The sequence below is a fragment of the Ascaphus truei genome, chromosome 13 (assembly GCF_040206685.1).
Source record: "Ascaphus truei isolate aAscTru1 chromosome 13, aAscTru1.hap1, whole genome shotgun sequence".
NCBI lineage: Eukaryota > Metazoa > Chordata > Amphibia > Anura > Ascaphidae > Ascaphus > Ascaphus truei.
In genome coordinates, this window is record NC_134495.1 from 4,315,904 (window position 1) to 4,339,472 (window position 23,569).

The following is a 23,569-nucleotide window of genomic DNA, read 5'->3' on the forward strand; positions in this document are numbered from 1 at the left end:
ACCTCGGAATACCCATGTCAGGGCGCGTCATTACCGCGTGTTGTATACCTCGGAATACCCATGTCATGGCGCGTCATTACCGCGTGTTGTATACCTCGGAATACTCATGTCATGGCGCGTCATTACCGTGTGTTGTATACCTAGGAATACCCATGTCATAGCGCGTCATTACAGCGTGTTGTATACCCCGGAATACCCATGTCATAGCACGTCATTACCGCGTGTTGTATACCTCGGAATACCCATGTCATGGAGCGTCATTACCGCGTGTTGTATACCTCAGAATACCCATGTCATGGCGCGTCATTACCGCGTATTGTATACCTCAGAATACCCATGTCATGGCGTGTCATTACCTCGCGTTGTATACCTCGGAATACCCATGTCATGGCGCGTCATTACCGCGTGTTGTATACCTCGGAATACCCACGTCATAGGGCGTCATTACCGCGTGTTGTATACCATGGAATACCCATGTCATGGAGCGTCATTACCGCGTGTTGTATACCTCGGAATACCCATGTCATGGCGCGTCATTACCGCGTGTTGTATACCTGGGAATACCCATGTCATGGAGCGTCATTACCGCGTGTTGTATACCTCAGAATACCCATGTCATGGCGCGTCATTACCGCGTGTTGTATACCTCAGAATACCAATGTCATGGCGCGTCATTACCGCGTGTTGTATACCGCAGAATACCCATGTCATGGCGCGTCATTACCGCGTGTTGTATACCTCGGAATATCCATGTCATGGCGCATCATTACCGCGTGCTGTATACCTCGGAATACCCACGTCATGGCGCGTCATTACCGCGTGTTGTATACCATGGAATACCCATGTCATGGCGTGTCATTACCGCGTTTTCTATACCTCGGAATACCCATGTCATGGTGCATCATTACCGCGTGTTGTATACCTCGGAATACCCACGTCATGGCGCGTCATTACCGCATCTTGTATACCTCGGAATACCCATGTCATGGCGCATCATTACCGCGTGCTGTATACCTCGGAATACCCATGTCATGGCGCGTCATTACCGCGTGTTGTATACCTCGGAATACCCATGTCATGGCGCGTCATTACCGCATCTTGTATACCTCGGAATACCCATGTCATGGCGCATCATTACCGCGTGCTGTATACCTCGGAATACCCACGTCATGGCGCGTCATTACCGCGTGTTGTATACCATGGAATACCCATGTCATGGCGTGTCATTACCGCGTGTTGTATACCTCGGAATACCCATGTCATGGCACGTCATTACCGCGTGTTGTATACCTGGGAATACCCATGCCATGGCACGTCATTACCGCGTGTTGTATACCTCGGAATACCCATGTCATGGCGCGTCATTACCGCGTGTTGTATACCTGGGAATACCCATGTCATGGCGTGTCATTACCGCGTGTTGTATACCTCGGAATACCCATGTCATGGCACGTCATTACCGCGTGTTGTATACCATGGAATACCCATGTCATGGCGCGTCATTACCGTGTGTTGTATACCTCGGAATACCCATGTCATGGCACGTCATTACCGCGTGTTGTATACCTCGGAATACCCATGTCATGGCGCGTCATTACCGCGTGTTGTATACCTCGGAATACCCATGTCATGGCGCGTCATTACCACGTGTTGTATACCTCGGAATACCCATGTCATGGCGCGTCATTACCACGTGCTGTATACCTCGGAATACCCATGTCATGGCGTGTCATTACCGCGTGTTGTATACCTCGGAATACCCATGTCATGGCGCGTCATTACCACGTGTTGTATACCTCGGAATACCCATGTCATGGTGCGTCATTACCACGTGTTGTATACCTCGGAATACCCATGTCAAGGCGCGTCATTACCGCGTGTTATATACCTGGGAATACCCATGTCATGGCGCGTCATTACCGCGTGTTGTATACCTCGGAATACCCATGTCATGGCGCGTCATTACCGCGTGTTGTATACCTCGGAATACCCATGTCATGGCGCGTCATTACCGTGTGTTGTATACCTCAGAATACCCATGTCATAGCACGTCATTACCGCGTGTTGTATACCTCGGAATACCCATGTCATGGCGCGTCATTACCGTGTGTTGTATACCTCAGAATACCCATGTCATGGCGCGTCATTACCGCGTGTTGTATACCTCAGAATACCCATGTCATGGCGCGTCATTACCGCGTGTTGTATACCTGGGAATACCCATGTCATGGCGCGTCATTACCGCGTGTTGTATACCTGGGAATACCCATGTCATGGCGCGTCATTACCGCGTGTTGTATACCTCGGAATACCCATGTCAGGGCGCGTCATTACCTTGTGTTGTATACCTCGGAATACCCATGTCATGGCACGTCATTACCGCGTGTTGTATACCTCGGAATACTCATGTCAGGGCGCGTCATTACCGCGTGTTGTATACCTCGGAATACCCATGTCATGGCGCGTCATTACCGCGTGTTGTATACCTCGGAATACCCATGTCATGGCGCGTCATTACCGTGTGTTGTATACCTCGGAATACCCATGTCAGGGCGCGTCATTACCGCGTGTTGTATACCTCGGAATACTCATGTCAGGGCGCGTCATTACCGCGTGTTGTATACCTCGGAATACCCATGTCATGGCGCGTCATTACCGCGTGTTGTATACCTCGGAATACCCATGTCATGGCGCGTCATTACCGTGTGTTGTATACCTCGGAATACCCATGTCAGGGCGCGTCATTACCGCGTGTTGTATACCTCGGAATACCCATGTAATGGCGCGTCATTACCGCGTGTTGTATACCTCGGAATACCCATGTCATGGCGCGTCATTACCGTGTGTTGTATACCTCGGAATACCCATGTCATGGCGCGTCATTACCGTGTGTTGTATACCTCGGAATACCCATGTAATGGCGCGTCATTACCGCGTGTTGTATACCTCGGAATACCCATGTCATGGCGCGTCATTACCGCGTGTTGTATACCTCGGAATACCCATGTCATGGCGCGTCATTACCGTGTGTTGTATACCTCGGAATACCCATGTCAGGGCGCGTCATTACCGTGTGTTGTATACCTCGGAATACCCATGTAATGGCGCGTCATTACCGCGTGTTGTATACCTCGGAATACCCATGTCATGGCGCGTCATTACCGCGTGTTGTATACCTCGGAATACCCATGTCATAGCACGTCATTACCTTGTGTTGTATACCTCGGAATACCCATGTTATGGCGCGTCATTACCATGTTGTATACCTCGGAATACCCATGTCAGGGCGCGTCATTACCGCGTGTTGTATACCTCGGAATACCCATGTCATGGCGCGTCATTACCGTGTGTTGTATACCTCGGAATACCCATGTAATGGCGCGTCATTACCGCGTGTTGTATACCTCGGAATACCCATGTCATGGCGCGTCATTACCGCGTGTTGTATACCTCGGAATACCCATGTCATAGCACGTCATTACCGCGTGTTGTATACCTGGGAATACCCATGTCATGGAGCGTCATTACCGCGTGTTGTATACCTCAGAATACCCATGTCATGGCGCGTCATTACCGCGTATTGTATACCTCAGAATACCCATGTCATGGCGCATCATTACCGCGTGTTGTATACCCCGGAATACCCATGTCAGGGCACGTCATTACCGCGTGTTGTATACCTGGGAATACCCATGTCATGGCGCGTCATTACCGCGTGTTGTATACCTCGGAATACCCACGTCATAGGGCGTCATTACCGCGTGTTGTATACCATGGAATACCCATGTCATGGCGCGTCATTACCGCGTGTTGTATACCTCGGAATACCCATGTCATGGCGCATCATTACCGCGTGTTGTATACCTGGGAATACCCATGTCATGGAGCGTCATTACCGCGTGTTGTATACCTCAGAATACCCATGTCATGGCGCGTCATTACCGCGTGTTGTATACCTCAGAATACCAATGTCATGGCGCGTCATTACCGCGTGTTGTATACCTCAGAATACCCATGTCATGGCGCGTCATTACCGCGTGTTGTATACCTCGGAATACCCATGTCATGGCGCGTCATTACCGCATCTTGTATACCTCGGAATACCCATGTCATGGCGCGTCATTACCGCATCTTGTATACCTCGGAATACCCACGTCATGGCGCGTCATTACCGCGTGTTGTATACCATGGAATACCCATGTCATGGCGTGTCATTACCACGTTTTCTATACCTCGGAATACCCATGTCATGGTGCATCATTACCGCGTGTTGTATACCTCGGAATACCCACGTCATGGCGCGTCATTACCGCGTGTTGTATACCATGGAATACCCATGTCATGGCGTGTCATTACGCGTGTTCTATACCTCGGAATACCCATGTCATGGCGCATCATTACCGCGTGTTGTATACCTCGGAATACCCACGTCATGGCGCGTCATTACCGCGTGTTGTATACCATGGAATACCCATGTCATGGCGTGTCATTACCGCGTGTTCTATACCTCGGAATACCCATGTCATGGCGCGTCATTACCGCGTGTTGTATACCTCTGAATACCCATGTCATAACGCGTCATTACCGCGTGTTGTATACCTCGGAATACTCATGTCATGGCGCATCATTACCGCGTGTTGTATACCTCGGAATACCCATGTCATGGCGCGTCCTTACCGCGTGTTGTATACCTCTGAATACCCATGTCATGGCGCGTCATTACCGCGTGTTGTATACCTCGGAATACCCATGTCATGGCGCGTCATTACCGCGTGTTGTATACCTGGGAATACCCATGTCATGGCGCGTCATTACCGCGTGTTGTATACCTCGGAATGCCCATGTCATGGCGTGTCATTACCGCGTGTTGAATACCTGGGAATACCCATGTCATGGCGCGTCATTACCGCGTGTTATATACCTGGGAATACCCATGTCATGGCCCGTCATTACCGCGTGTTGTATACCTCAGAATACCCATGTCATGGCGCGTCATTATCGCGTGTTGACTCATGTTTTATCGAGGTCAGAAAATGGCGTTGTAGTGTTCCGGTTTTTAAACACCTGCAAAGTGACACAGTAGCACTGTACTGTACACATTACAATTCATTCATTTCTGCCACGGAAACGCGAAGAATTGCACCTAAAGAAATCAGAATCCATGAAATTCAAACAAATCAACCGCGTGATTGGCCGCGTGGAGTACAGCAGCGCACACGAAAATGGCTCCGTGACATGTTCGAATAACGGCCGCTGCATCTGTACATCCATCAAGTTATTTATTGCAGTTCCTTTATTTTTTCTTCTCAGGATGGGGCCATGGCGCTTTCGCCCGCGTGGAGGCGTGCGGACGCTGGGAAGTGACCCGCGTGAAGGGGGTACTTTCCCTGGCCATGGTGGACGGGCCGTGGGGGGTGTGTCTAGGGGCGTCACGAAGCTGGTTCGCCCTCATTGGGCGAACCGCTCACATGACCGGCCTGTCGCGCCAAGAAATCAGTTGAAACTGATTTCTTGCGCAATGCGCACCCCCTCCTGCTTCTGCGAGCACGCTCCCGCACGACACATGAACGCGATCACTGCCTTTAGGTAGTCTGATGGCTCAGCCCGCACGGTCTGCGGTACCATGGCCACAGCCTTAGAATTGTAACCTTCTGTGTGACAAGTAAAACATTCACACTGAACCCTTGCAGGTTCCTCTCCAGTGTGCTCTGGACATGTAACTGGTGATGGACATAAGAGCAGCCAGTAACAAAGGACGTGGAAGTGGTGTGACTAAGAGGGGGAGGGGCGTGCATGACACGTGTGAGTCAGATCTGTGCAAGCCTGAATGCCTTCAGGCTCGATCGAGAGTGGCCCGGGACCAGTTTGAGTCTGGTTCATAGTGAGCCAAGAGTTTCCTGAGGGAGGGCAATACATTGTGGCGAGAAGCCAAGCGGATCCATGCAGAGAGCGCTGTCGGAGGGGACCCTCAACGGCTGCAGTCAAAGTGGTACGAAGCACCTTTGTGAAGTACAGGCCTGCAACACTTTAATGCATTAAGAGCTCCCACGCTGTGCCAGCACCATCACATAGGCCCATATACCCAGGACTGGATGGCCCATTCTCAACTGACCCTGATACTGACCCTGACCCTGACACTGACACTCCCACGCAGCGTTATTGTGAAATATTAGGCTATGTGCTGTATTACGTATGTAGTGATCCTTTGCTGAGGTTCCTAAGAATTGGTTAACAGTTATATAAAATCAGTTATACTATCACACACGCCTTGTACTTATCTTCCGCCATCTGACATGTGACATATAAAGGGCTCCCACTTTAGCACCAGGTGTCAGTCTCCGGCCTAGAATACAGTGACTAGAATCTCAAACTTAAAAACAGGGATACCCTAAAAAATTATTTAAACAACAAATTACATCACTAAAAAATAAATATTATAATATTTGTATAATAGTGTTCCCATTGATGCTGTATTATTCATTCTCCCTCTCCCCTTTCTATCTCTCCTTTCCCTCTCCTCCATTCTCCGAGGCTGCCACCACTCGGAGGTTTACTAGGTAAACCCGGAGATACATGGTCAAAACCCGTAGTCTCCGGGTCAAACCCGGAGTGGTGACAACCCTGCCTGCACAATACACAAAGACCCTAACCTGCACGCACACACGCACACACGCACACACGCACACACACAATATACACAAAGACTGACCATCACATAAACACACTGACTGAACTACACACTACAGGATCCAGCTCTAGAAGAAGGGACAGCAAGGGGGAGCAGCCATGCTCACAGGCGCCCTCTGTGGAGGAATCTGCAGCTGCATGTTTCTCACCATTATAGCAGAGCAGCTCCATTCTTGCGGATTCTTGCAGATCAAATTTGCTAAAAAAAATTAGTTCATCTCTAACTAAAAGTCAACGTTCATTGCACATCCGACAGAAATTCCCTTAATTTATCCAATTGCTTTATAATTTTGCTCTAATTTTTCTTAACGCTACAAATTGCTCACACACACAAAGACACACACATGTACCGTTTGTTTGCACACGAGTCTGGCACAAATCATGACATTTCACGGTAATGTGGCAAACAAAAGTTGCACATAAGACTATTTTCACAAATTCCTAAGCAATGGAAACTTAATGTTACAGGAAACTGCAAAAACATTTACTAAGCAAATTTGAAAACATTTGTACAACTTTACTAGTTACTGTTACAATCTGTTTTCTTGAGTTTACCAACTATCATTGTAGCTTTTTTATATTTTTTTCACACAGAAAACCTTACTTGATTCGACGTAATAGTCTCGCGGAGTATTATACGGTATGAAAGCGTTACAATGTAATGGGTTGCATGGTTATGTGTCGCTGTAAGATACAGCCCATGCAGCAAAGTGCAATGTTTCTGACAAGAAGAACATGAGCTTCAGTGTTCAGTCTGAAAACGAACTGAAGCTAATCCTACAGTAAATACATTCACAGAGCAGTGCTCATTCTCAGCTGCCACCAGGGACTGTATGTACTTGGCAAGTCTGGACGGTGAAGACATAAATGCACTTTGTGTTTTGACAGATTGACTACTTTATATGGTGGCCAGGTGTCCAGTATTGTGCCGGACTGTCCTGTATTTGGATACTCTGTCCAGTAAAAAAAAATAGAAATAATACTGGGCATGTACTGTATGTGTATACCGGTATTACCTCTCTGGGTCAGTATGTGTATACCGGTATTACCTCTCTGGGCGTGTATGTGTATACCGGTATTACCTCTCTTGGCGTGTATGTGTATACCGGTATTACCTCTCTGGACATGTATGTGTATACCGGTATTACCTCTCTGGACATGTATGTGTATACCGGTATTACTTCTCTGGGCGTGTATGTGTATACTGGTATTACCTCTCTGGACGTGTATGTGTATACCGGTATTACATCTCTGGGTATGTGTGTGTATACCGGTATTACCTCTCTGGGCGTGTATGTGTATACCGGTATTACCTCTATAGGTGTGTATGTGTATACCGGTATTACCTCTCTGGGAGTGTATGTGTATACCGGTATTACCTCTCTGGGTGTGTATGTTTACACCGGTATTATCTCTCTGGGTGTGTATGTGTATACCGGTATTATCTCTCTGGGGGTGTATGTGTATACTGGTATTACCTCTCTGGGCGTGTATGTGTATCCTAGTATTACCTCTCTGGGGGTGTATGTGTATACCGGTATTACCTCTCTGGGCGTGTATGTGTATCCTAGTATTACCTCTCTGGGCGTGTATATGTATACCGGTATTACCTCTCTTGGCGGGTATGTGTATACCGGTATTACCTCTCTGGGTGTGTGTATGTGTATAACGGTATTACCTCTCTGGGAGTGTATGTGTATACCGGTATTACCTCTCTGGGCGTGTATGTGTATACCGGTATTACCTCTGGGCGTGTATGTGTATACCGGTATTACCTCTCTGGGCGTGTATGTGTATACCGGTATTACCTCTCTGGGCGTGTATGTGTATACCGGTATTACCTCTCTGGGCGTATATGTGTATACCGGTATTACCTCTCTGGGCGTGTATGTGTATACCGGTATTACCTCTCTGGACATGTATGTGTATACCGGTATTACCTCTCTGGACATGTATGTGTATACCGGTATTACTTCTCTGGGTGTGTATGTGTATACCGGTATTACCTCTCTGGGCGTGTATGTGTATACCGGTATTACCTCTCTGGGCGTGTATGTGTATACCGGTATTACCTCTCTGGGCGTGTATGTGTATACCGGTATTACCTCTCGACATGTATGTGTATACCGGTATTACCTCTCTGGACATGTATGTGTATACCGGTATTACTTCTCTGGGCGTGTATGTGTATACTGGTATTACCTCTCTGGACGTGTATGTGTATACCGGTATTACCTCTCTGGGAGTGTATGTGTATACCGGTATTACCTCTCTGGGTGTGTATGTTTACACCGGTATTACCTCTCTGGGTGTGTATGTGTATACCGGTATTACTTCTCTGGGCGTGTATGTGTATACTGGTATTACCTCTCTGGACGTGTATGTGTATACCAGTATTACCTCTCTGGACGTGTATGTGTATACCAGTATTACCTCTCTGGGTATGTGTGTGTAAACCGGTATTACCTCTCTAGAAGTGTATGTGTATACCGGTATTACTTCTCTGGACATGTATGTGTATACCGGTATTACTTCTCTGGGCGTGTATGTGTATACTGGTATTACCTCTCTGGACGTGTATGTGTATACCGGTATTACCTCTCTGGGTATGTGTTTGTAAACCGGTATTACCTCTCTAGAAGTGTATGTGTATACCGGTATTACCTCTCTGGGTGTGTATGTGTATACCGGTATTACCTCTCTGGGCGTGTATGTGTAAACCGGTATTACCTCTCTGGGCATGTGTGTGTATACCGGTATTACCTCTCTGGGCGTGTATGTGTATACCGGTATTACCTCTATAGGTGTGTATGTGTATACCGGTATTACCTCTCTGGGAGTGTATGTGTATACCGGTATTACCTCTCTGGGTGTGTATGTTTACACCGGTATTACCTCTCTGGGTGTGTATGTTTACACCGGTATTACCTCTCTGGGTGTGTATGTGTATACCGGTATTACTTCTCTGGGCGTGTATGTGTATACTGGTATTACCTCTCTGGACGTGTATTTGTATACCGCTATTACCTCTCTGGGTATGTGTGTGTAAACCGGTATTACCTCTCTAGAAGTGTATGTGTATACCGGTATTACCTCTCTGGGTGTGTATGTGTATACCGGTATTACCTCTCTGGGCGTGTATGTGTAAACCGGTATTACCTCTCTGGGCATGTGTGTGTATACCGGTATTACCTCTCTGGGCGTGTATGTGTATACCGGTATTACCTCTATAGGTGTGTATGTGTATACCGGTATTACCTCTCTGGGTGTGTATGTTTACACCGGTATTACCTCTCTGGGTGTGTATGTGTATACCGGTATTACCTCTCTGGGGGTGTATGTGTATACCGGTATTACCTCTCTGGGCGTGTATGTGTAAACCGGTATTACCTCTCTGGGCATGTCTGTGTATACCGGTATTACCTCTCTGGGCGTGTATGTGTATACCGGTATTACCTCTCTGGGTGTGTATGTGTAAACCGGTATTACCTCTCTTGGCGGGTATGTGTATACCGGTATTACCTCTCTGGGTGTGTGTATGTGTATAACGGTATTACCTCTCTGGGAGTGTATGTGTATACCGGTATTACCTCTCTGGGTGTGTATGTTTACACCGGTATTATCTCTCTGGGTGTGTATGTGTATACCGGTATTATCTCTCTGGGGGTGTATGTGTATACTGGTATTACCTCTCTGGGCGTGTATGTGTATCCTAGTATTACCTCTCTGGGGGTGTATGTGTATACCGGTATTACCTCTCTGGGCGTGTATGTGTATCCTAGTATTACCTCTCTGGGCGTGTATATGTATACCGGTATTACCTCTCTTGGCGGGTATGTGTATACCGGTATTACCTCTCTGGGTGTGTGTATGTGTATAACGGTATTACCTCTCTGGGAGTGTATGTGTATACCGGTATTACCTCTCTGGGCGTGTATGTGTATACCGGTATTACCTCTGGGCGTGTATGTGTATACCGGTATTACCTCTCTGGGCGTGTATGTGTATACCGGTATTACCTCTCTGGGCGTGTATGTGTATACCGGTATTACCTCTCTGGGCGTATATGTGTATACCGGTATTACCTCTCTGGGCGTGTATGTGTATACCGGTATTACCTCTCTGGACATGTATGTGTATACCGGTATTACCTCTCTGGACATGTATGTGTATACCGGTATTACTTCTCTGGGTGTGTATGTGTATACCGGTATTACCTCTCTGGGCGTGTATGTGTATACCGGTATTACCTCTCTGGGCGTGTATGTGTATACCGGTATTACCTCTCTGGGCGTGTATGTGTATACCGGTATTACCTCTCGACATGTATGTGTATACCGGTATTACCTCTCTGGACATGTATGTGTATACCGGTATTACTTCTCTGGGCGTGTATGTGTATACTGGTATTACCTCTCTGGACGTGTATGTGTATACCGGTATTACCTCTCTGGGAGTGTATGTGTATACCGGTATTACCTCTCTGGGTGTGTATGTTTACACCGGTATTACCTCTCTGGGTGTGTATGTGTATACCGGTATTACTTCTCTGGGCGTGTATGTGTATACTGGTATTACCTCTCTGGACGTGTATGTGTATACCAGTATTACCTCTCTGGACGTGTATGTGTATACCAGTATTACCTCTCTGGGTATGTGTGTGTAAACCGGTATTACCTCTCTAGAAGTGTATGTGTATACCGGTATTACTTCTCTGGACATGTATGTGTATACCGGTATTACTTCTCTGGGCGTGTATGTGTATACTGGTATTACCTCTCTGGACGTGTATGTGTATACCGGTATTACCTCTCTGGGTATGTGTTTGTAAACCGGTATTACCTCTCTAGAAGTGTATGTGTATACCGGTATTACCTCTCTGGGTGTGTATGTGTATACCGGTATTACCTCTCTGGGCGTGTATGTGTAAACCGGTATTACCTCTCTGGGCATGTGTGTGTATACCTGTATTACCTCTCTGGGCGTGTATGTGTATACCGGTATTACCTCTATAGGTGTGTATGTGTATACCGGTATTACCTCTCTGGGAGTGTATGTGTATACCGGTATTACCTCTCTGGGTGTGTATGTTTACACCGGTATTACCTCTCTGGGTGTGTATGTTTACACCGGTATTACCTCTCTGGGTGTGTATGTGTATACCGGTATTACTTCTCTGGGCGTGTATGTGTATACTGGTATTACCTCTCTGGACGTGTATTTGTATACCGCTATTACCTCTCTGGGTATGTGTGTGTAAACCGGTATTACCTCTCTAGAAGTGTATGTGTATACCGGTATTACCTCTCTGGGTGTGTATGTGTATACCGGTATTACCTCTCTGGGCGTGTATGTGTAAACCGGTATTACCTCTCTGGGCATGTGTGTGTATACCGGTATTACCTCTCTGGGCGTGTATGTGTATACCGGTATTACCTCTATAGGTGTGTATGTGTATACCGGTATTACCTCTCTGGGTGTGTATGTTTACACCGGTATTACCTCTCTGGGTGTGTATGTGTATACCGGTATTACCTCTCTGGGGGTGTATGTGTATACCGGTATTACCTCTCTGGGCGTGTATGTGTAAACCGGTATTACCTCTCTGGGCATGTCTGTGTATACCGGTATTACCTCTCTGGGCGTGTATGTGTATACCGGTATTACCTCTCTGGGTGTGTATGTGTAAACCGGTATTACCTCTCTTGGCGGGTATGTGTATACCGGTATTACCTCTCTGGGTGTGTGTATGTGTATAACGGTATTACCTCTCTGGGAGTGTATGTGTATACCGGTATTACCTCTCTGGGCGTGTATGTGTATACCGGTATTACCTCTGGGTGTGTATGTGTATACCGGTATTACCTCTCTGGGTGTGTATGTTTACACCGGTATTACCTCTCTGGGTGTGTATGTGTAAACCGGTATTACCTCTCTTGGCGGGTATGTGTATACCGGTATTACCTCTCTGGGTGTGTGTATGTGTATAACGGTATTACCTCTCTGGGAGTGTATGTGTATACCGGTATTACCTCTCTGGGCGTGTATGTGTATACCGGTATTACCTCTGGGCGTGTATGTGTATACCAGTATTACCTCTCTGGGCGTGTATGTGTATACCGGTATTACCTCTCTGGGCGTGTATGTGTATACCGGTATTACCTCTCTGGGCGTGCATGTGTATACCGGTATTACCTCTCTGGGCGTGTATGTGTATCCTAGTATTACCTCTCTGGGCGTGTATGTGTATACCGGTATTACCTCTCTGGGTGTGTGTGTATACCGGTATTACCTCTCTGGGCGGGTATGTGTATACCAGTATTACCTCTCTGGGTGTGTATGTGTATACCGGTATTACCTCTCTGGGTGTGTATGTGTACACCGGTATTACCTCTCTGGGCGTGTATGTGTATACCGGTATTACCTCTCTGGGCGTGTATGTGTATACCGGTATTATCTCTCTGGGCGTGTATGTGTATACCGGTATTAACGCTCTGGCTGTGTATACCGGTATTACCTCTCTGGGCGTGTATGTGAATTCCGGTATTACCTCTCTGGGCGTGTATGTGCATGTGTATACCAGTATTACCTCTCTGGGCGTGTATGTGTATACCGGTATTACCTCTCTGGGCGTGTATGTGCATACCGGTATTACCTCTCTGGGCGTGTACGTGTATTCCGGTATTACCTCTCTGGCTGTGTATGTGTATACCGGTATTACCTCTCTGGGTGTGTATGTGTATACCGGTATTATCTCTCTGGGCGTGTATGTGTATACGGGTATTACCTCTCTGGGCGTGTATGTGTATACCGTTATTACCTCTCTGGGCGTGTATGTGTATACCGGTATTACCTCTCTTGGCGTGTATGTGTATACCGGTATTACCTCTCTAGGAGTGTATGTGTATACCGGTATTACCTCTCTGGGCGTGTATGTGTATACCGGTATTACCTCTCTGGGCGTGTATGTGTATACCGGTATTACCTCTCTGGGCGTGTATGTGTATACCGGTATTACCTCTCTGGGCGTGTATGTGTATACCGGTATTACCTCTCTGGGCGTGTATGTGTATACCGGTATTACCTCTCTGGGCGTGTATGTGTATACCGGTATTACCTCTCTGGGCGTGTATGTGTATACCGGTATTACCTCTCTGGGTGTTTATGTGTATACCGGTATTACCTCTCGGGGTGTGTATGTGTATACCGGTATTAACTCTCTGGGCGTGTATGTGTATATCGGTATTACCTCTCTGGGCATGTGTGTGTATACCAGTATTACCTCTCTGGGAGTGTATGTGTATACCGGTATTACCTCTCTGGGCGTGTATGTGTATACCGGTATTACCTCTCTGGGCGTGTATGTGTATACCGGTATTACCTCTCTGGGCGTGTATGTGTATACTGGTATTACCTCTCTGGGCGTGTATGTGTATATCGGTATTACCTCTCTGGGCGTGTATGTGTATACCGGTATTACCTCTCTGGGTGTGTATGTGTATATCGGTATTACCTCTCTGGGCGTGTATGGGTATACCGGTATTACCTCTCTGGGCGCTTGTATGTGTATACCGGTATTACCTCTCTGGGCGTGTATGTGTATACCGGTATTACCTCTCTGGGTGTGTATGTGTATACCGGTATTACCTCTCTGGTCGTGTATGTGTATACCGGTATTACCTCTCTGGGTGTGTATGTGTATACCGGTATTACCTCTCTGGGCGTGTATACCGGTATTACCTCTCTGGGCGTGTATACCGGTATTACCTCTCTGGACATAGTGACCTGACCGGCTTGAGGGGCCGCGGGATTTCCCAGAGCATGGAGAGAGAAGGGCTGTTGCTAGGGGCTTGGGCAGCTTCCTCTATCCTGATTGGCTGCTGCTGGGTAATGCAGCCAATCAGGACAAGGTGTCTGGAGCCTGAGGGTGAGGAGAGGAGGAAACAGGATGGAGTGGAGAGTGAGGAGAGAGTTGTGCATCTCTTGAGTGTGTGTGTATCTCGGGCGCCTTGCACCTCTCACTATTGTGTCCAGTATTTTTGGAGAAGCCACCTGACAATCCTAACTACGAGTATATAGGAGGGTTTGTCGATCTCCCAGCAAAGGAGCACCCAAACCCCAATATACATTATTAGGGGGCCATTGATTTTTAAAGCATTTAATGGGATACAAATGATCTGAGGATTTTCCTGGAATTTATTCAATTTAGCGCATTCAGTATGTAGTCTACGAAAGTGAACTGTACCTGCACTGTGAACCCCAATATCGGGATCATCTATACATATCATTCTGCAGTGATCACTGCGACTCACTCACCATGTCATCCACAGTTAATGGAGGCACTGTTATTTCATTTAATAGCAACTAATATAGCAGTAAAGGGGGAGATTCATTAAGGTCCATTGTGGGATAACACACCCAGTCCAGTATTAACTGGTATTGACTGAAAGGGAAGTTATGCCTGATCGGGTGTGTTATCCCAAAATTGAACCTTAGTCATTCTCCCCATATAACTGGGTTTTCTGGGTTCTGGACACACCAATGCAACCTTGATTGTATAATATCTGAAAAACATTCCAGTGGGTGACGTATCCCTGCAAATGTGGAGCAAAATTTACGCAAATGGCGTCATTTACATTTTGCGTCTCTACGCGCCTACCGCGGTCTTTGCTCCAAGTTTTGTGCGGGCGTCAGCTTGCGATTTGGGAAGTGTTAATATGAGGAGTTACATGATGTCAAATATTAAAATGATATGCATCAAACTTTGCGCCTCGTGCATCATCACTTTATCTGGTATTTGTGTAAAAAATATCCAGCAGGTCTGAGGGGCCACATTCTCTTTCTAACAATTTGCGTCTAATCTAAGAAACGCCTTCTTACATTCAACGCAAATGTAAACAGAAAATGGAGCAATGCGTCAAAACAAGCTGCTGTTCATACTTTCTTTACGTTGATTCATCTCGCCTTTGGACTTTGTTACAGTCAACACATATTCGGAGACTGACTTCTAATTCAGTGGGACGCCCTCCCGTTCAGTAATTGTTGTTACTGCTGGTAACCTGCCCCACCGGTGTGAATGATCGATCAAAGAGAAGAAGGTATACAAAATGATACTTAAGGATATAACAGTTAAAGCGGGGTTCTCAAATCCAGTCCTCAAGAACCCCTAACGGGTCAGGTTTTCAGGATATTCCTGCTTCCGCACAAGTGGCTCCATCAGTGGCTAGGCCACCTGTGCCGAAGCAGGGAATATCCTAAAAAGCAGACCTGTTGGGGGGGGGGGGGGGGGCGTCTTGAGGATTCGAGTTGAGAACACCTTATTTAAAGGTTGAATTGACTCTTATAGCAAAATATCAAATCATTACTGGCAGCGTCTCAGTTTAACCAATACAGTTTATCTTTATTTTCCGCTACGCTTACCTCTTCCTTCCTCTTGCTCTCTCATGCTTCTCCTTTTCAGAGCCCTATTCCAGGCACCTCCAAAATCTCCCGCTTTGTTTCTCTCCGGTAACTCTTTTGCTGTGGTTTTGAACCATGGCCCATACCTCCGTGCTGTACTTGGGGACTCTGGGGCCTCTTTAAACACTCTACTTAGCTGGGCAGGTCCCGTATCCGGGAGTTCTGCTGCTCCACTGGTGCCACCTACCAAGATCCTGTCATTGTACGATACAATATGTTCACCTTCAAAACCAGCATGGAGAAAAACCACACTTCCAGCCGTTAAATACAGGACTATAAATGTGAAAAAACGTATAGGCTTCCGTCGAAAATAGCGTTGGAACTTGACAATTATTTTGGCCATATCTTATACATAATCTGTTTTTTTCATTCCTTGTTATTTAATAAATCCCAAAACCACATTGTATTTCCAAATCTGAGAATATCACTTGGCACAGTCAGCAACGCTGGAAAGATATTCAAGAGCCAAACGTCCTGTTTGCTCCTAATTTTTAATGATTTTTTTTTAAGCCATTTCAAAATGATAGTTAAACAAGAAAACAGAATTATGCTGGGTATCGACTGCATTAAAATATGTTGTAATATGAAAATTCTTGTCTTGGGGAAAAAACATATTCTTCAACTAAATAGTTATGTGCTGCAAAAAGGAGAATTGTTTTTTTTATTTCAAGATGCTGTGCTGGGGTTTCCATTTCTGCTCATTTTATTCCTCTCCAATAAAAGTTCCAAAGGGGAGCCCTGGAGACGCCATTGATGGACAGATCATTTTAAGAAAATTGAGGGTTTGAAGGTGGTTTGAAAGCTGGATCAGCTGACACAGCTCTCTCTTGCTCTCTCGGCTTTCAGCTCCCGAGCACAGATTCGTGGGAGCATCTCTTTAATGGGAATGATACTGTGTCTTTTTCAGACAAGAAGAAAGGTCCCTGGCCGAGTCACTGGGTACAAAACACCTCACAGGAATCCATGCCTTTGTTCGATAAACTGTCACTTACTTCGGTCCAAGATAACAATATGGTACCTGGAAGTCAAATGGAAAACAAGTTCATTAACTTTTATGCTCTGCGGCTTTTGGGATATTTCAAGTTAGCATTCAAAGTATTTATAATATACAACCATTAGACATGAGCTCAAGGAACAGCTCCCTTCTCATTAAATGCGAAACACATCTTCAGTGCAGTCAGGCTGCTTACACCATGTTAAATCCAGTGTAGCCTTTCTCACATCAACACATTTGCTAGATTTAAAACAGAACCAAAGTTGGGCATCATTTGAAGATTTCGTCTGCCCTGTAAGGATAGAAATGGTATACAGGCATACCCTGCATTAACGTACGCAATGGGACCGGAGCATGTATGTAAAGCGAAAATGTACTTAAAGTGAAGCACTACCTTTTTTCCCCACTTATTGATGCATGTGCTGTACTGCAATCGTTATATACGTGCAAAACCGATGTAAATAACACATGTGTAACAGGCTCTATAGTCTCCCCGCTTGCGCACAGCTTCGGTACAGGTAGGGAGCCGGTATTGCTGTTCAGGACGTGCTGACAGGCGCATGCGTGAGCTGCCGTTTGCCTTTTGGGCGCTATGTCCTTACTCGCGAGTGTACTTAAAGTGAGTGTCCTTAAAGCGGGGTATGCCTGTATGTGTAAAAAAAAAATGTACATTACAAATACCGGAGAATAATAGTATTCATTCAGCTATAATTTAAATAAGGAGAACGCCGTTGGTACTAGTTGTGTTATGTTGCCTTGCAAATGGAATTGCCTCAACTCTTATATTAGCCCTTCTTCTTAATTTAGTGCACCAGTTTTCTAGCGACTACCTGTAGGTATAAAGTATTCTGTCAGTATGTGTTCTGTGACATACCCAGTGCCTAATTAGCTCAAATATATGGTTGGTACAAGAGTTAATCTGAATCACTGGCCAACATGGAAAGGTATGAGGCATGAATTCAATCTGGATGTTGACTAAGATATTAGATAGATGTTCACTGTCTCCTTCCTTAGACATTTGCGGTGTCTCTCTCTGTCAGCGAAGGATCTCATCTGGTTTGTTGTCTTACAAGCCTTGGTCCCAACTTAACCCGCCATGAATATGTAACAGCTGGTGACTGTGTTCACGTTGTCCCACCTCTTGTGTCACTCCCATTTTAAAGGGGATGTTATGAAGAGAAACACACACAGGACCGAGATCACGAAGCAACACATCTCACATTTTATCCTTATCAGTGATGTTCTGTATTAAAACGTAGAACAAGTTTCTACATTTTAATACTTTACAACTATGCGGGTGCCTTCATGGATATGTACAGTATGTAAATATTGTAATAAAATAAAAACTGCAGGAATAGCACAATTACTTACTTTCCTCTCTTTCAATGCTGGAATAATAAGGTAATATAAGGAAGAATTAGAAGATGAGAACTCAGTGCAGTGTTGGAATATGAATATACAGTGTATTTATCTATAATTGATTTTCACTGAACCATTAACATTGATAATTGCATGCTCAGCAGTAAATCTGCAGATTCCCTTTGATTTTCAATTACATTTTATAGGACAGTCACACATCTTGCTTGTCTTTGATTAGTGACTTCACTCTTCATAGATTGGCTTTCGCCAACAGGTAAGTGTCACCGGGGTCAAGGGGAGCTGTGACTACAGCTCTTACTTATAGCACCTTACTATAACACACGTTGCGTGTTAGAGAGCGGCAAGTCACACCAGAGACCAGCTGGCTGAAAACTCATAGCCAATGTGATCAGCAAAGTATTGACACACTGCTCCTGTTTAATATGCGATGAAACGGCATATTCAATATTCAATTCATATGAAAGGAGCTCCAGAGCTTCCCTTACATGGAAAAGCAGCCACAGCACACAGTATATGGAATAGGGGCCCTAGAGGCAATCACTGAGGCTCTTTCATACGGAGTAATAATGATGTGGGAATATTTATCCCAGGAAAATGCTCCTTAATGGTAATATATTCTCACTGTGCCTATAAATTGATATTTTAGTTTTCATATAACTGCTTAGCGAGAGCTTAGAATAAGTCCGCCAAGTTAAATTGGAATTAAATGGCCAAAGGAAGCATAAAATGGCTAGTCTCATGTTTCATTCATAAACACAAGGTTTGCCTCATGAATATATGTTCATACATGAGTTACTGGTCAAATAAGCACAGCACTTCATGATAAAGGAATATATCAACATTATCAATGCAACAACGACATGTTAGGTGCCCCAAATAACTATATATACCATCGGAATAGGAGGTCAACTCGGGCGGCTGTCTGAGAAATGAGTAAACAAGGAGAATTGTGTCATTGTATTCTATGTAACCCACAATTCCTCACCAACCCCCAGGACCCCTGTAGGGAAAAAAGTCAAATGTAAGTTCTCAGTATATCCCCGGCAATTATAAGGATCATTCAGCTCCAGCTTTGGCACTTATTCAATGTGCCTCTTCCATACCACACATTACCCATTTGCCTGGAAGCTCTCAGTAGCATGAATTCAAATTGTAGGCGGCATGTTTAGAACAGGCACACTGGCATAGATTATATACCCCTCTATTCCTATAGTACAGTATGTACATCAGGGGCCCCTTACACTGATGTTACACCACTGATGTAACTAGTTGTCAAGGTCAACTGATTCAAATAACTTGGGGTAGGAAGAATCACATTATAACTAGGGGTAGGAAGTATCACAATATAACTAGGGGTAGGAAGTATCACATTATAACTAGGGGTAGGAAGTATCACATTATAACTAGGGGTAGGAAGTATCACATTATAACTAGGGGTAGGAAGTATCACATTATAACTAGGGGTAGGAAGAATTACATTATAACTAGGGGTAGGAAGTATCACATAACTAGGGGAAGGAAGTATCACATTATAACTAGGGGTAGGAAGAATTACATTATAACCAAGGGAAGGAAGAATCACATTATAACTAGGGGTAGGAAGTATCACATTATAACTAATGGTAGGGAGTATCACATTATATCTAGGGGTAGGAAGAATTACATTATAACCAAGGGAAGGAAGAATTACATTATAACTAGGGGTAGGAAGTATCACATTATATCTAGGGGTAGGAAGTATCACATTATATCTAGGGGTAGGAAGTATCACATTATATCTAGGGGTAGGAAGTATCACATTATAACTAGGGGTAGGAAGTATCACATTATAAGTAGGGGTAGGAAGAATTACATTATAACTAGGGGTAGGAAGTATCACATTATAACTAGGGGTAGGGAGTATTACATTATAACTAGTGGTAGGAAGAATTACATTATAACTAGGGGTAGGGAGTATCACATTATAACTAGGGGTAGGAAGAATCACATTATAACCAAGGGAAGGAAGAATCACATTATAACTAGGGGTAGGAAGTATCACATTATAACTATCGGTAGGAAGTATCACATTAAAACTAGGGGTAGGAAGAATCACATTATAACTAGGGGTAGGAAGTATCACATTATATCTAGGGGTAGGAAGTATCACATTATATCTAGGAGTAGGAAGTATCACATTATAACTAGGGGTAGGAAGTATCACATTATAACTAGGGGTAGGAAGTATCACATTATAACTAGGAGTAGGGAGTATCACATTATAACCAGGGGTAGGAAGAATTACATTATAATCAAGGGAAGGAAGAATCACATTATAACTAGGGGTAGAAAGAATTACATTATAACTAGGGGTATGAAGAATTACATTGTATCTAGGGATAGGAAGTATCATATTATAACTAGGGGTAGGAAGTATAACATTATAACTAGGGGTAGGAAGTATCACATTATAACTAGGGGTAGGGAGTATTACATTATATCTAGGTGTAGGAAGTATCACATTATATCTAGGGGTAGGAAGTATCACATTATAACTAGGGGTAGGGAGTATCACATTATAACTAGGGGTAGGAAGTATCACATTATAACTAAGGTAGGAAGTATCACATTATAACTAGGAGTAGGGAGTATCACATTATAACTAGGGGTAGGGAGTATTACATCATAACTATGGGTAGGAAGTATCACATTATAACTAGGAGTAGGGAGTATCACATTATAACTAGGGGTAGGAAGTATCACATTTTAACTAGGGGTAGGAAGTATCACATTATAACTAGGAGTAGGGAGTATCACATTATAACTAGGGGTAGGAAGAATTACATTATAACTAGGGGTAGGAAGTATCACATTATAACTAGGGGTAGGAAGTATCACATAACTAGGGGTAGGATGTATTGCAGTATAACTAGCAGGTAGGATAGTATAACATTATAACTAGGGGTAGGAAGTATCACATTATAACTAGGGGTAGGAAGTATCACATTATAACTAGGGGTAGGACGTATCACATTATAACTAGGGGTAGGAAGTATTGCTGTATAACTAGCAGGTAGGATAGTATCACATTATGATCAGGGGGTAGGAAGTATCACATTATAACTAAGGGGTAGGAAGTTTTATATTTTCTAGACCAAAATATTACATTTGAATAATATGTTAGGACGGAGAGACCGGCTTGAAGCACATTGCATGAGACCCCAGGTGTAAAATTAGTGAGGATGCCTTCCAATTACTCACAATTACTCCAAGTAAGTGCCGATTTAAAGGGACAGTAATCATACATCAAGCTACAATGGAGTGGTCTTTACGTAACAAGTTATGGGTATTTAACCATCTGTTGAAGAGGGGTGAGTGCTCCTACGATCAAGGTGAACTAGATAAGTGGGCTGTTTAATAGGTTAAATGTAGATCACGGAGCCTTTTAAAATGTCAGACAAATATAAGTATTTATACATTACATTTTTCCACTTGTAATGTCTTCACTGTAACCAATTGCTTTGGAGGGTTTCTACCATTATTATTATTATCGTTTATGTGTGCAGTGCCAACATATTCCACGGCGCGGTACAATGGGGTACAGAGCAATGTATATTATAAAAACATAAACAGTTGCATACAGGTGAGGACGAACATGCATAAACAGATACAGAAGTTAATAAGGGCCCTGATCCCGGGAGCTTACAGTCTAGAGGGAATGAGGGACAATGATGAAACAAGAAGGTAAGGTGGCTGCATATTGTAGCATACGGTGTGGCTCGGGTCAGAATATTAGAATATGGCCCAGTCTGAAAGCTGAAGACATTAAGTTTTTGGGGGGGCGTTACATAGGCTGGGGATTGGTCCAGCCACAAAACTGGTACCAACAGGGCTGGAGGGGGAGAGGAGTTGGATGTAGACTTCCTTGAAAAGGTGATTTTTCAGGGAGTGTTTAAACAACTGAAAGCTGGGGGGGAGTCTGGTGCGTAGTAGGGAATTGTAGAGAGAGGGGGCAGCACGGGAGACGTTTTGTAGGTGGGAGTGAGAGGAGGTAATAAGGCGGGAGGAAAGACGAATATCGTGGCAGAACGTAGGGGGCGCATAGGTGTGTATTTGGGTATGCGGGCTGAGATGTAAGGTAGGGGGGAGGGGGGCGTATCGTTGAGAGCTTTGTAAGTCATTATTAGAGTTTCAGTATTATTCCAGAGGTTATGGGAAGCCAGTGTAGGGACATGTGTACTGGGTATTTACCAAAGATCCTTTGGCGTAAGATTGCTTATGCAATCTGCTATAGGCAGACACATTGTTAATCCCCCTCATTTTCCTTTGCTGATTTATGTGAACTGATTATACTGCCGTCTTTAGCCATGGATAAAGGAAAAGAACAATAATTAACACATAAGAAATATTAGGAATAAGAACACAAAGAAAATAGAAATGTAAAATGTATACCGCGGGTTGATTGAGTGTTTCTAGAGCAGAGCAGCCAACTCCAGTCCCCACGGGCCACCTACAGGTCAGGTTTTCAGGATATCCGTGCTTCAGCACAGGTGGCTCAGTCATCATGACTGAGCCACTGATTGAGCCAGCTGTGCTGAAGCAGGGATATCCTGAAAACCTGACCTATAGGTGGCCCTTGGGGACGGGAGCTGATCACCCCTGCTCTAAAGACACTCATTACATGCACAGGGTATTTCAGGGTTTGGGGTGTTTCCCTTTGTGGAGCTGCCCAGTGAAAGAAATCCTTGGTCTAGTGAGAAATAGTTCTCCTGCCCTTCCCAATATTCTTTGCTTTTGTGCAGCCACTCATTCTTATTTTGCATGTCAAGATGATGTTCTCCCCAAAGAAATGCACAATATTAGAATAAAGCTTTGCCGGTGATGAAGAATATTAAAGACTTTTGAAGCTGGCAAGGCAGAAATTCTACCACCAAACTTTTTCCTTTGATGAACAAAGACCCTCCGGATTCAAATTTCTTCTCACATTCAGCTGCTTTATTAGAAACTTTTGAGAGGACTGCCCATGGGACATAGCTGAGAAACGTATTAAGCTTGATTTCAGGTACTATT

General features: G+C 44.8%; 1 protein-coding gene across 2 annotated transcripts in view; it reads right to left on the reverse strand.

Moving 5' to 3' along the window:
• WSCD2 (WSC domain containing 2) overlaps positions 1 to 23,569 on the reverse strand; it is a 237,435-nt gene that overhangs the window by 152,335 nt on the left and 61,531 nt on the right. For both annotated transcript variants that reach the window (XM_075568128.1, XM_075568127.1), the window contains one exon: positions 16,108 to 17,164. In XM_075568128.1, the coding sequence (XP_075424243.1) occupies positions 16,108 to 16,489 (382 nt within the window). In that variant the 5' untranslated portion in view covers positions 16,490 to 17,164. The remainder of the gene's footprint in view (positions 1 to 16,107; positions 17,165 to 23,569) is intronic.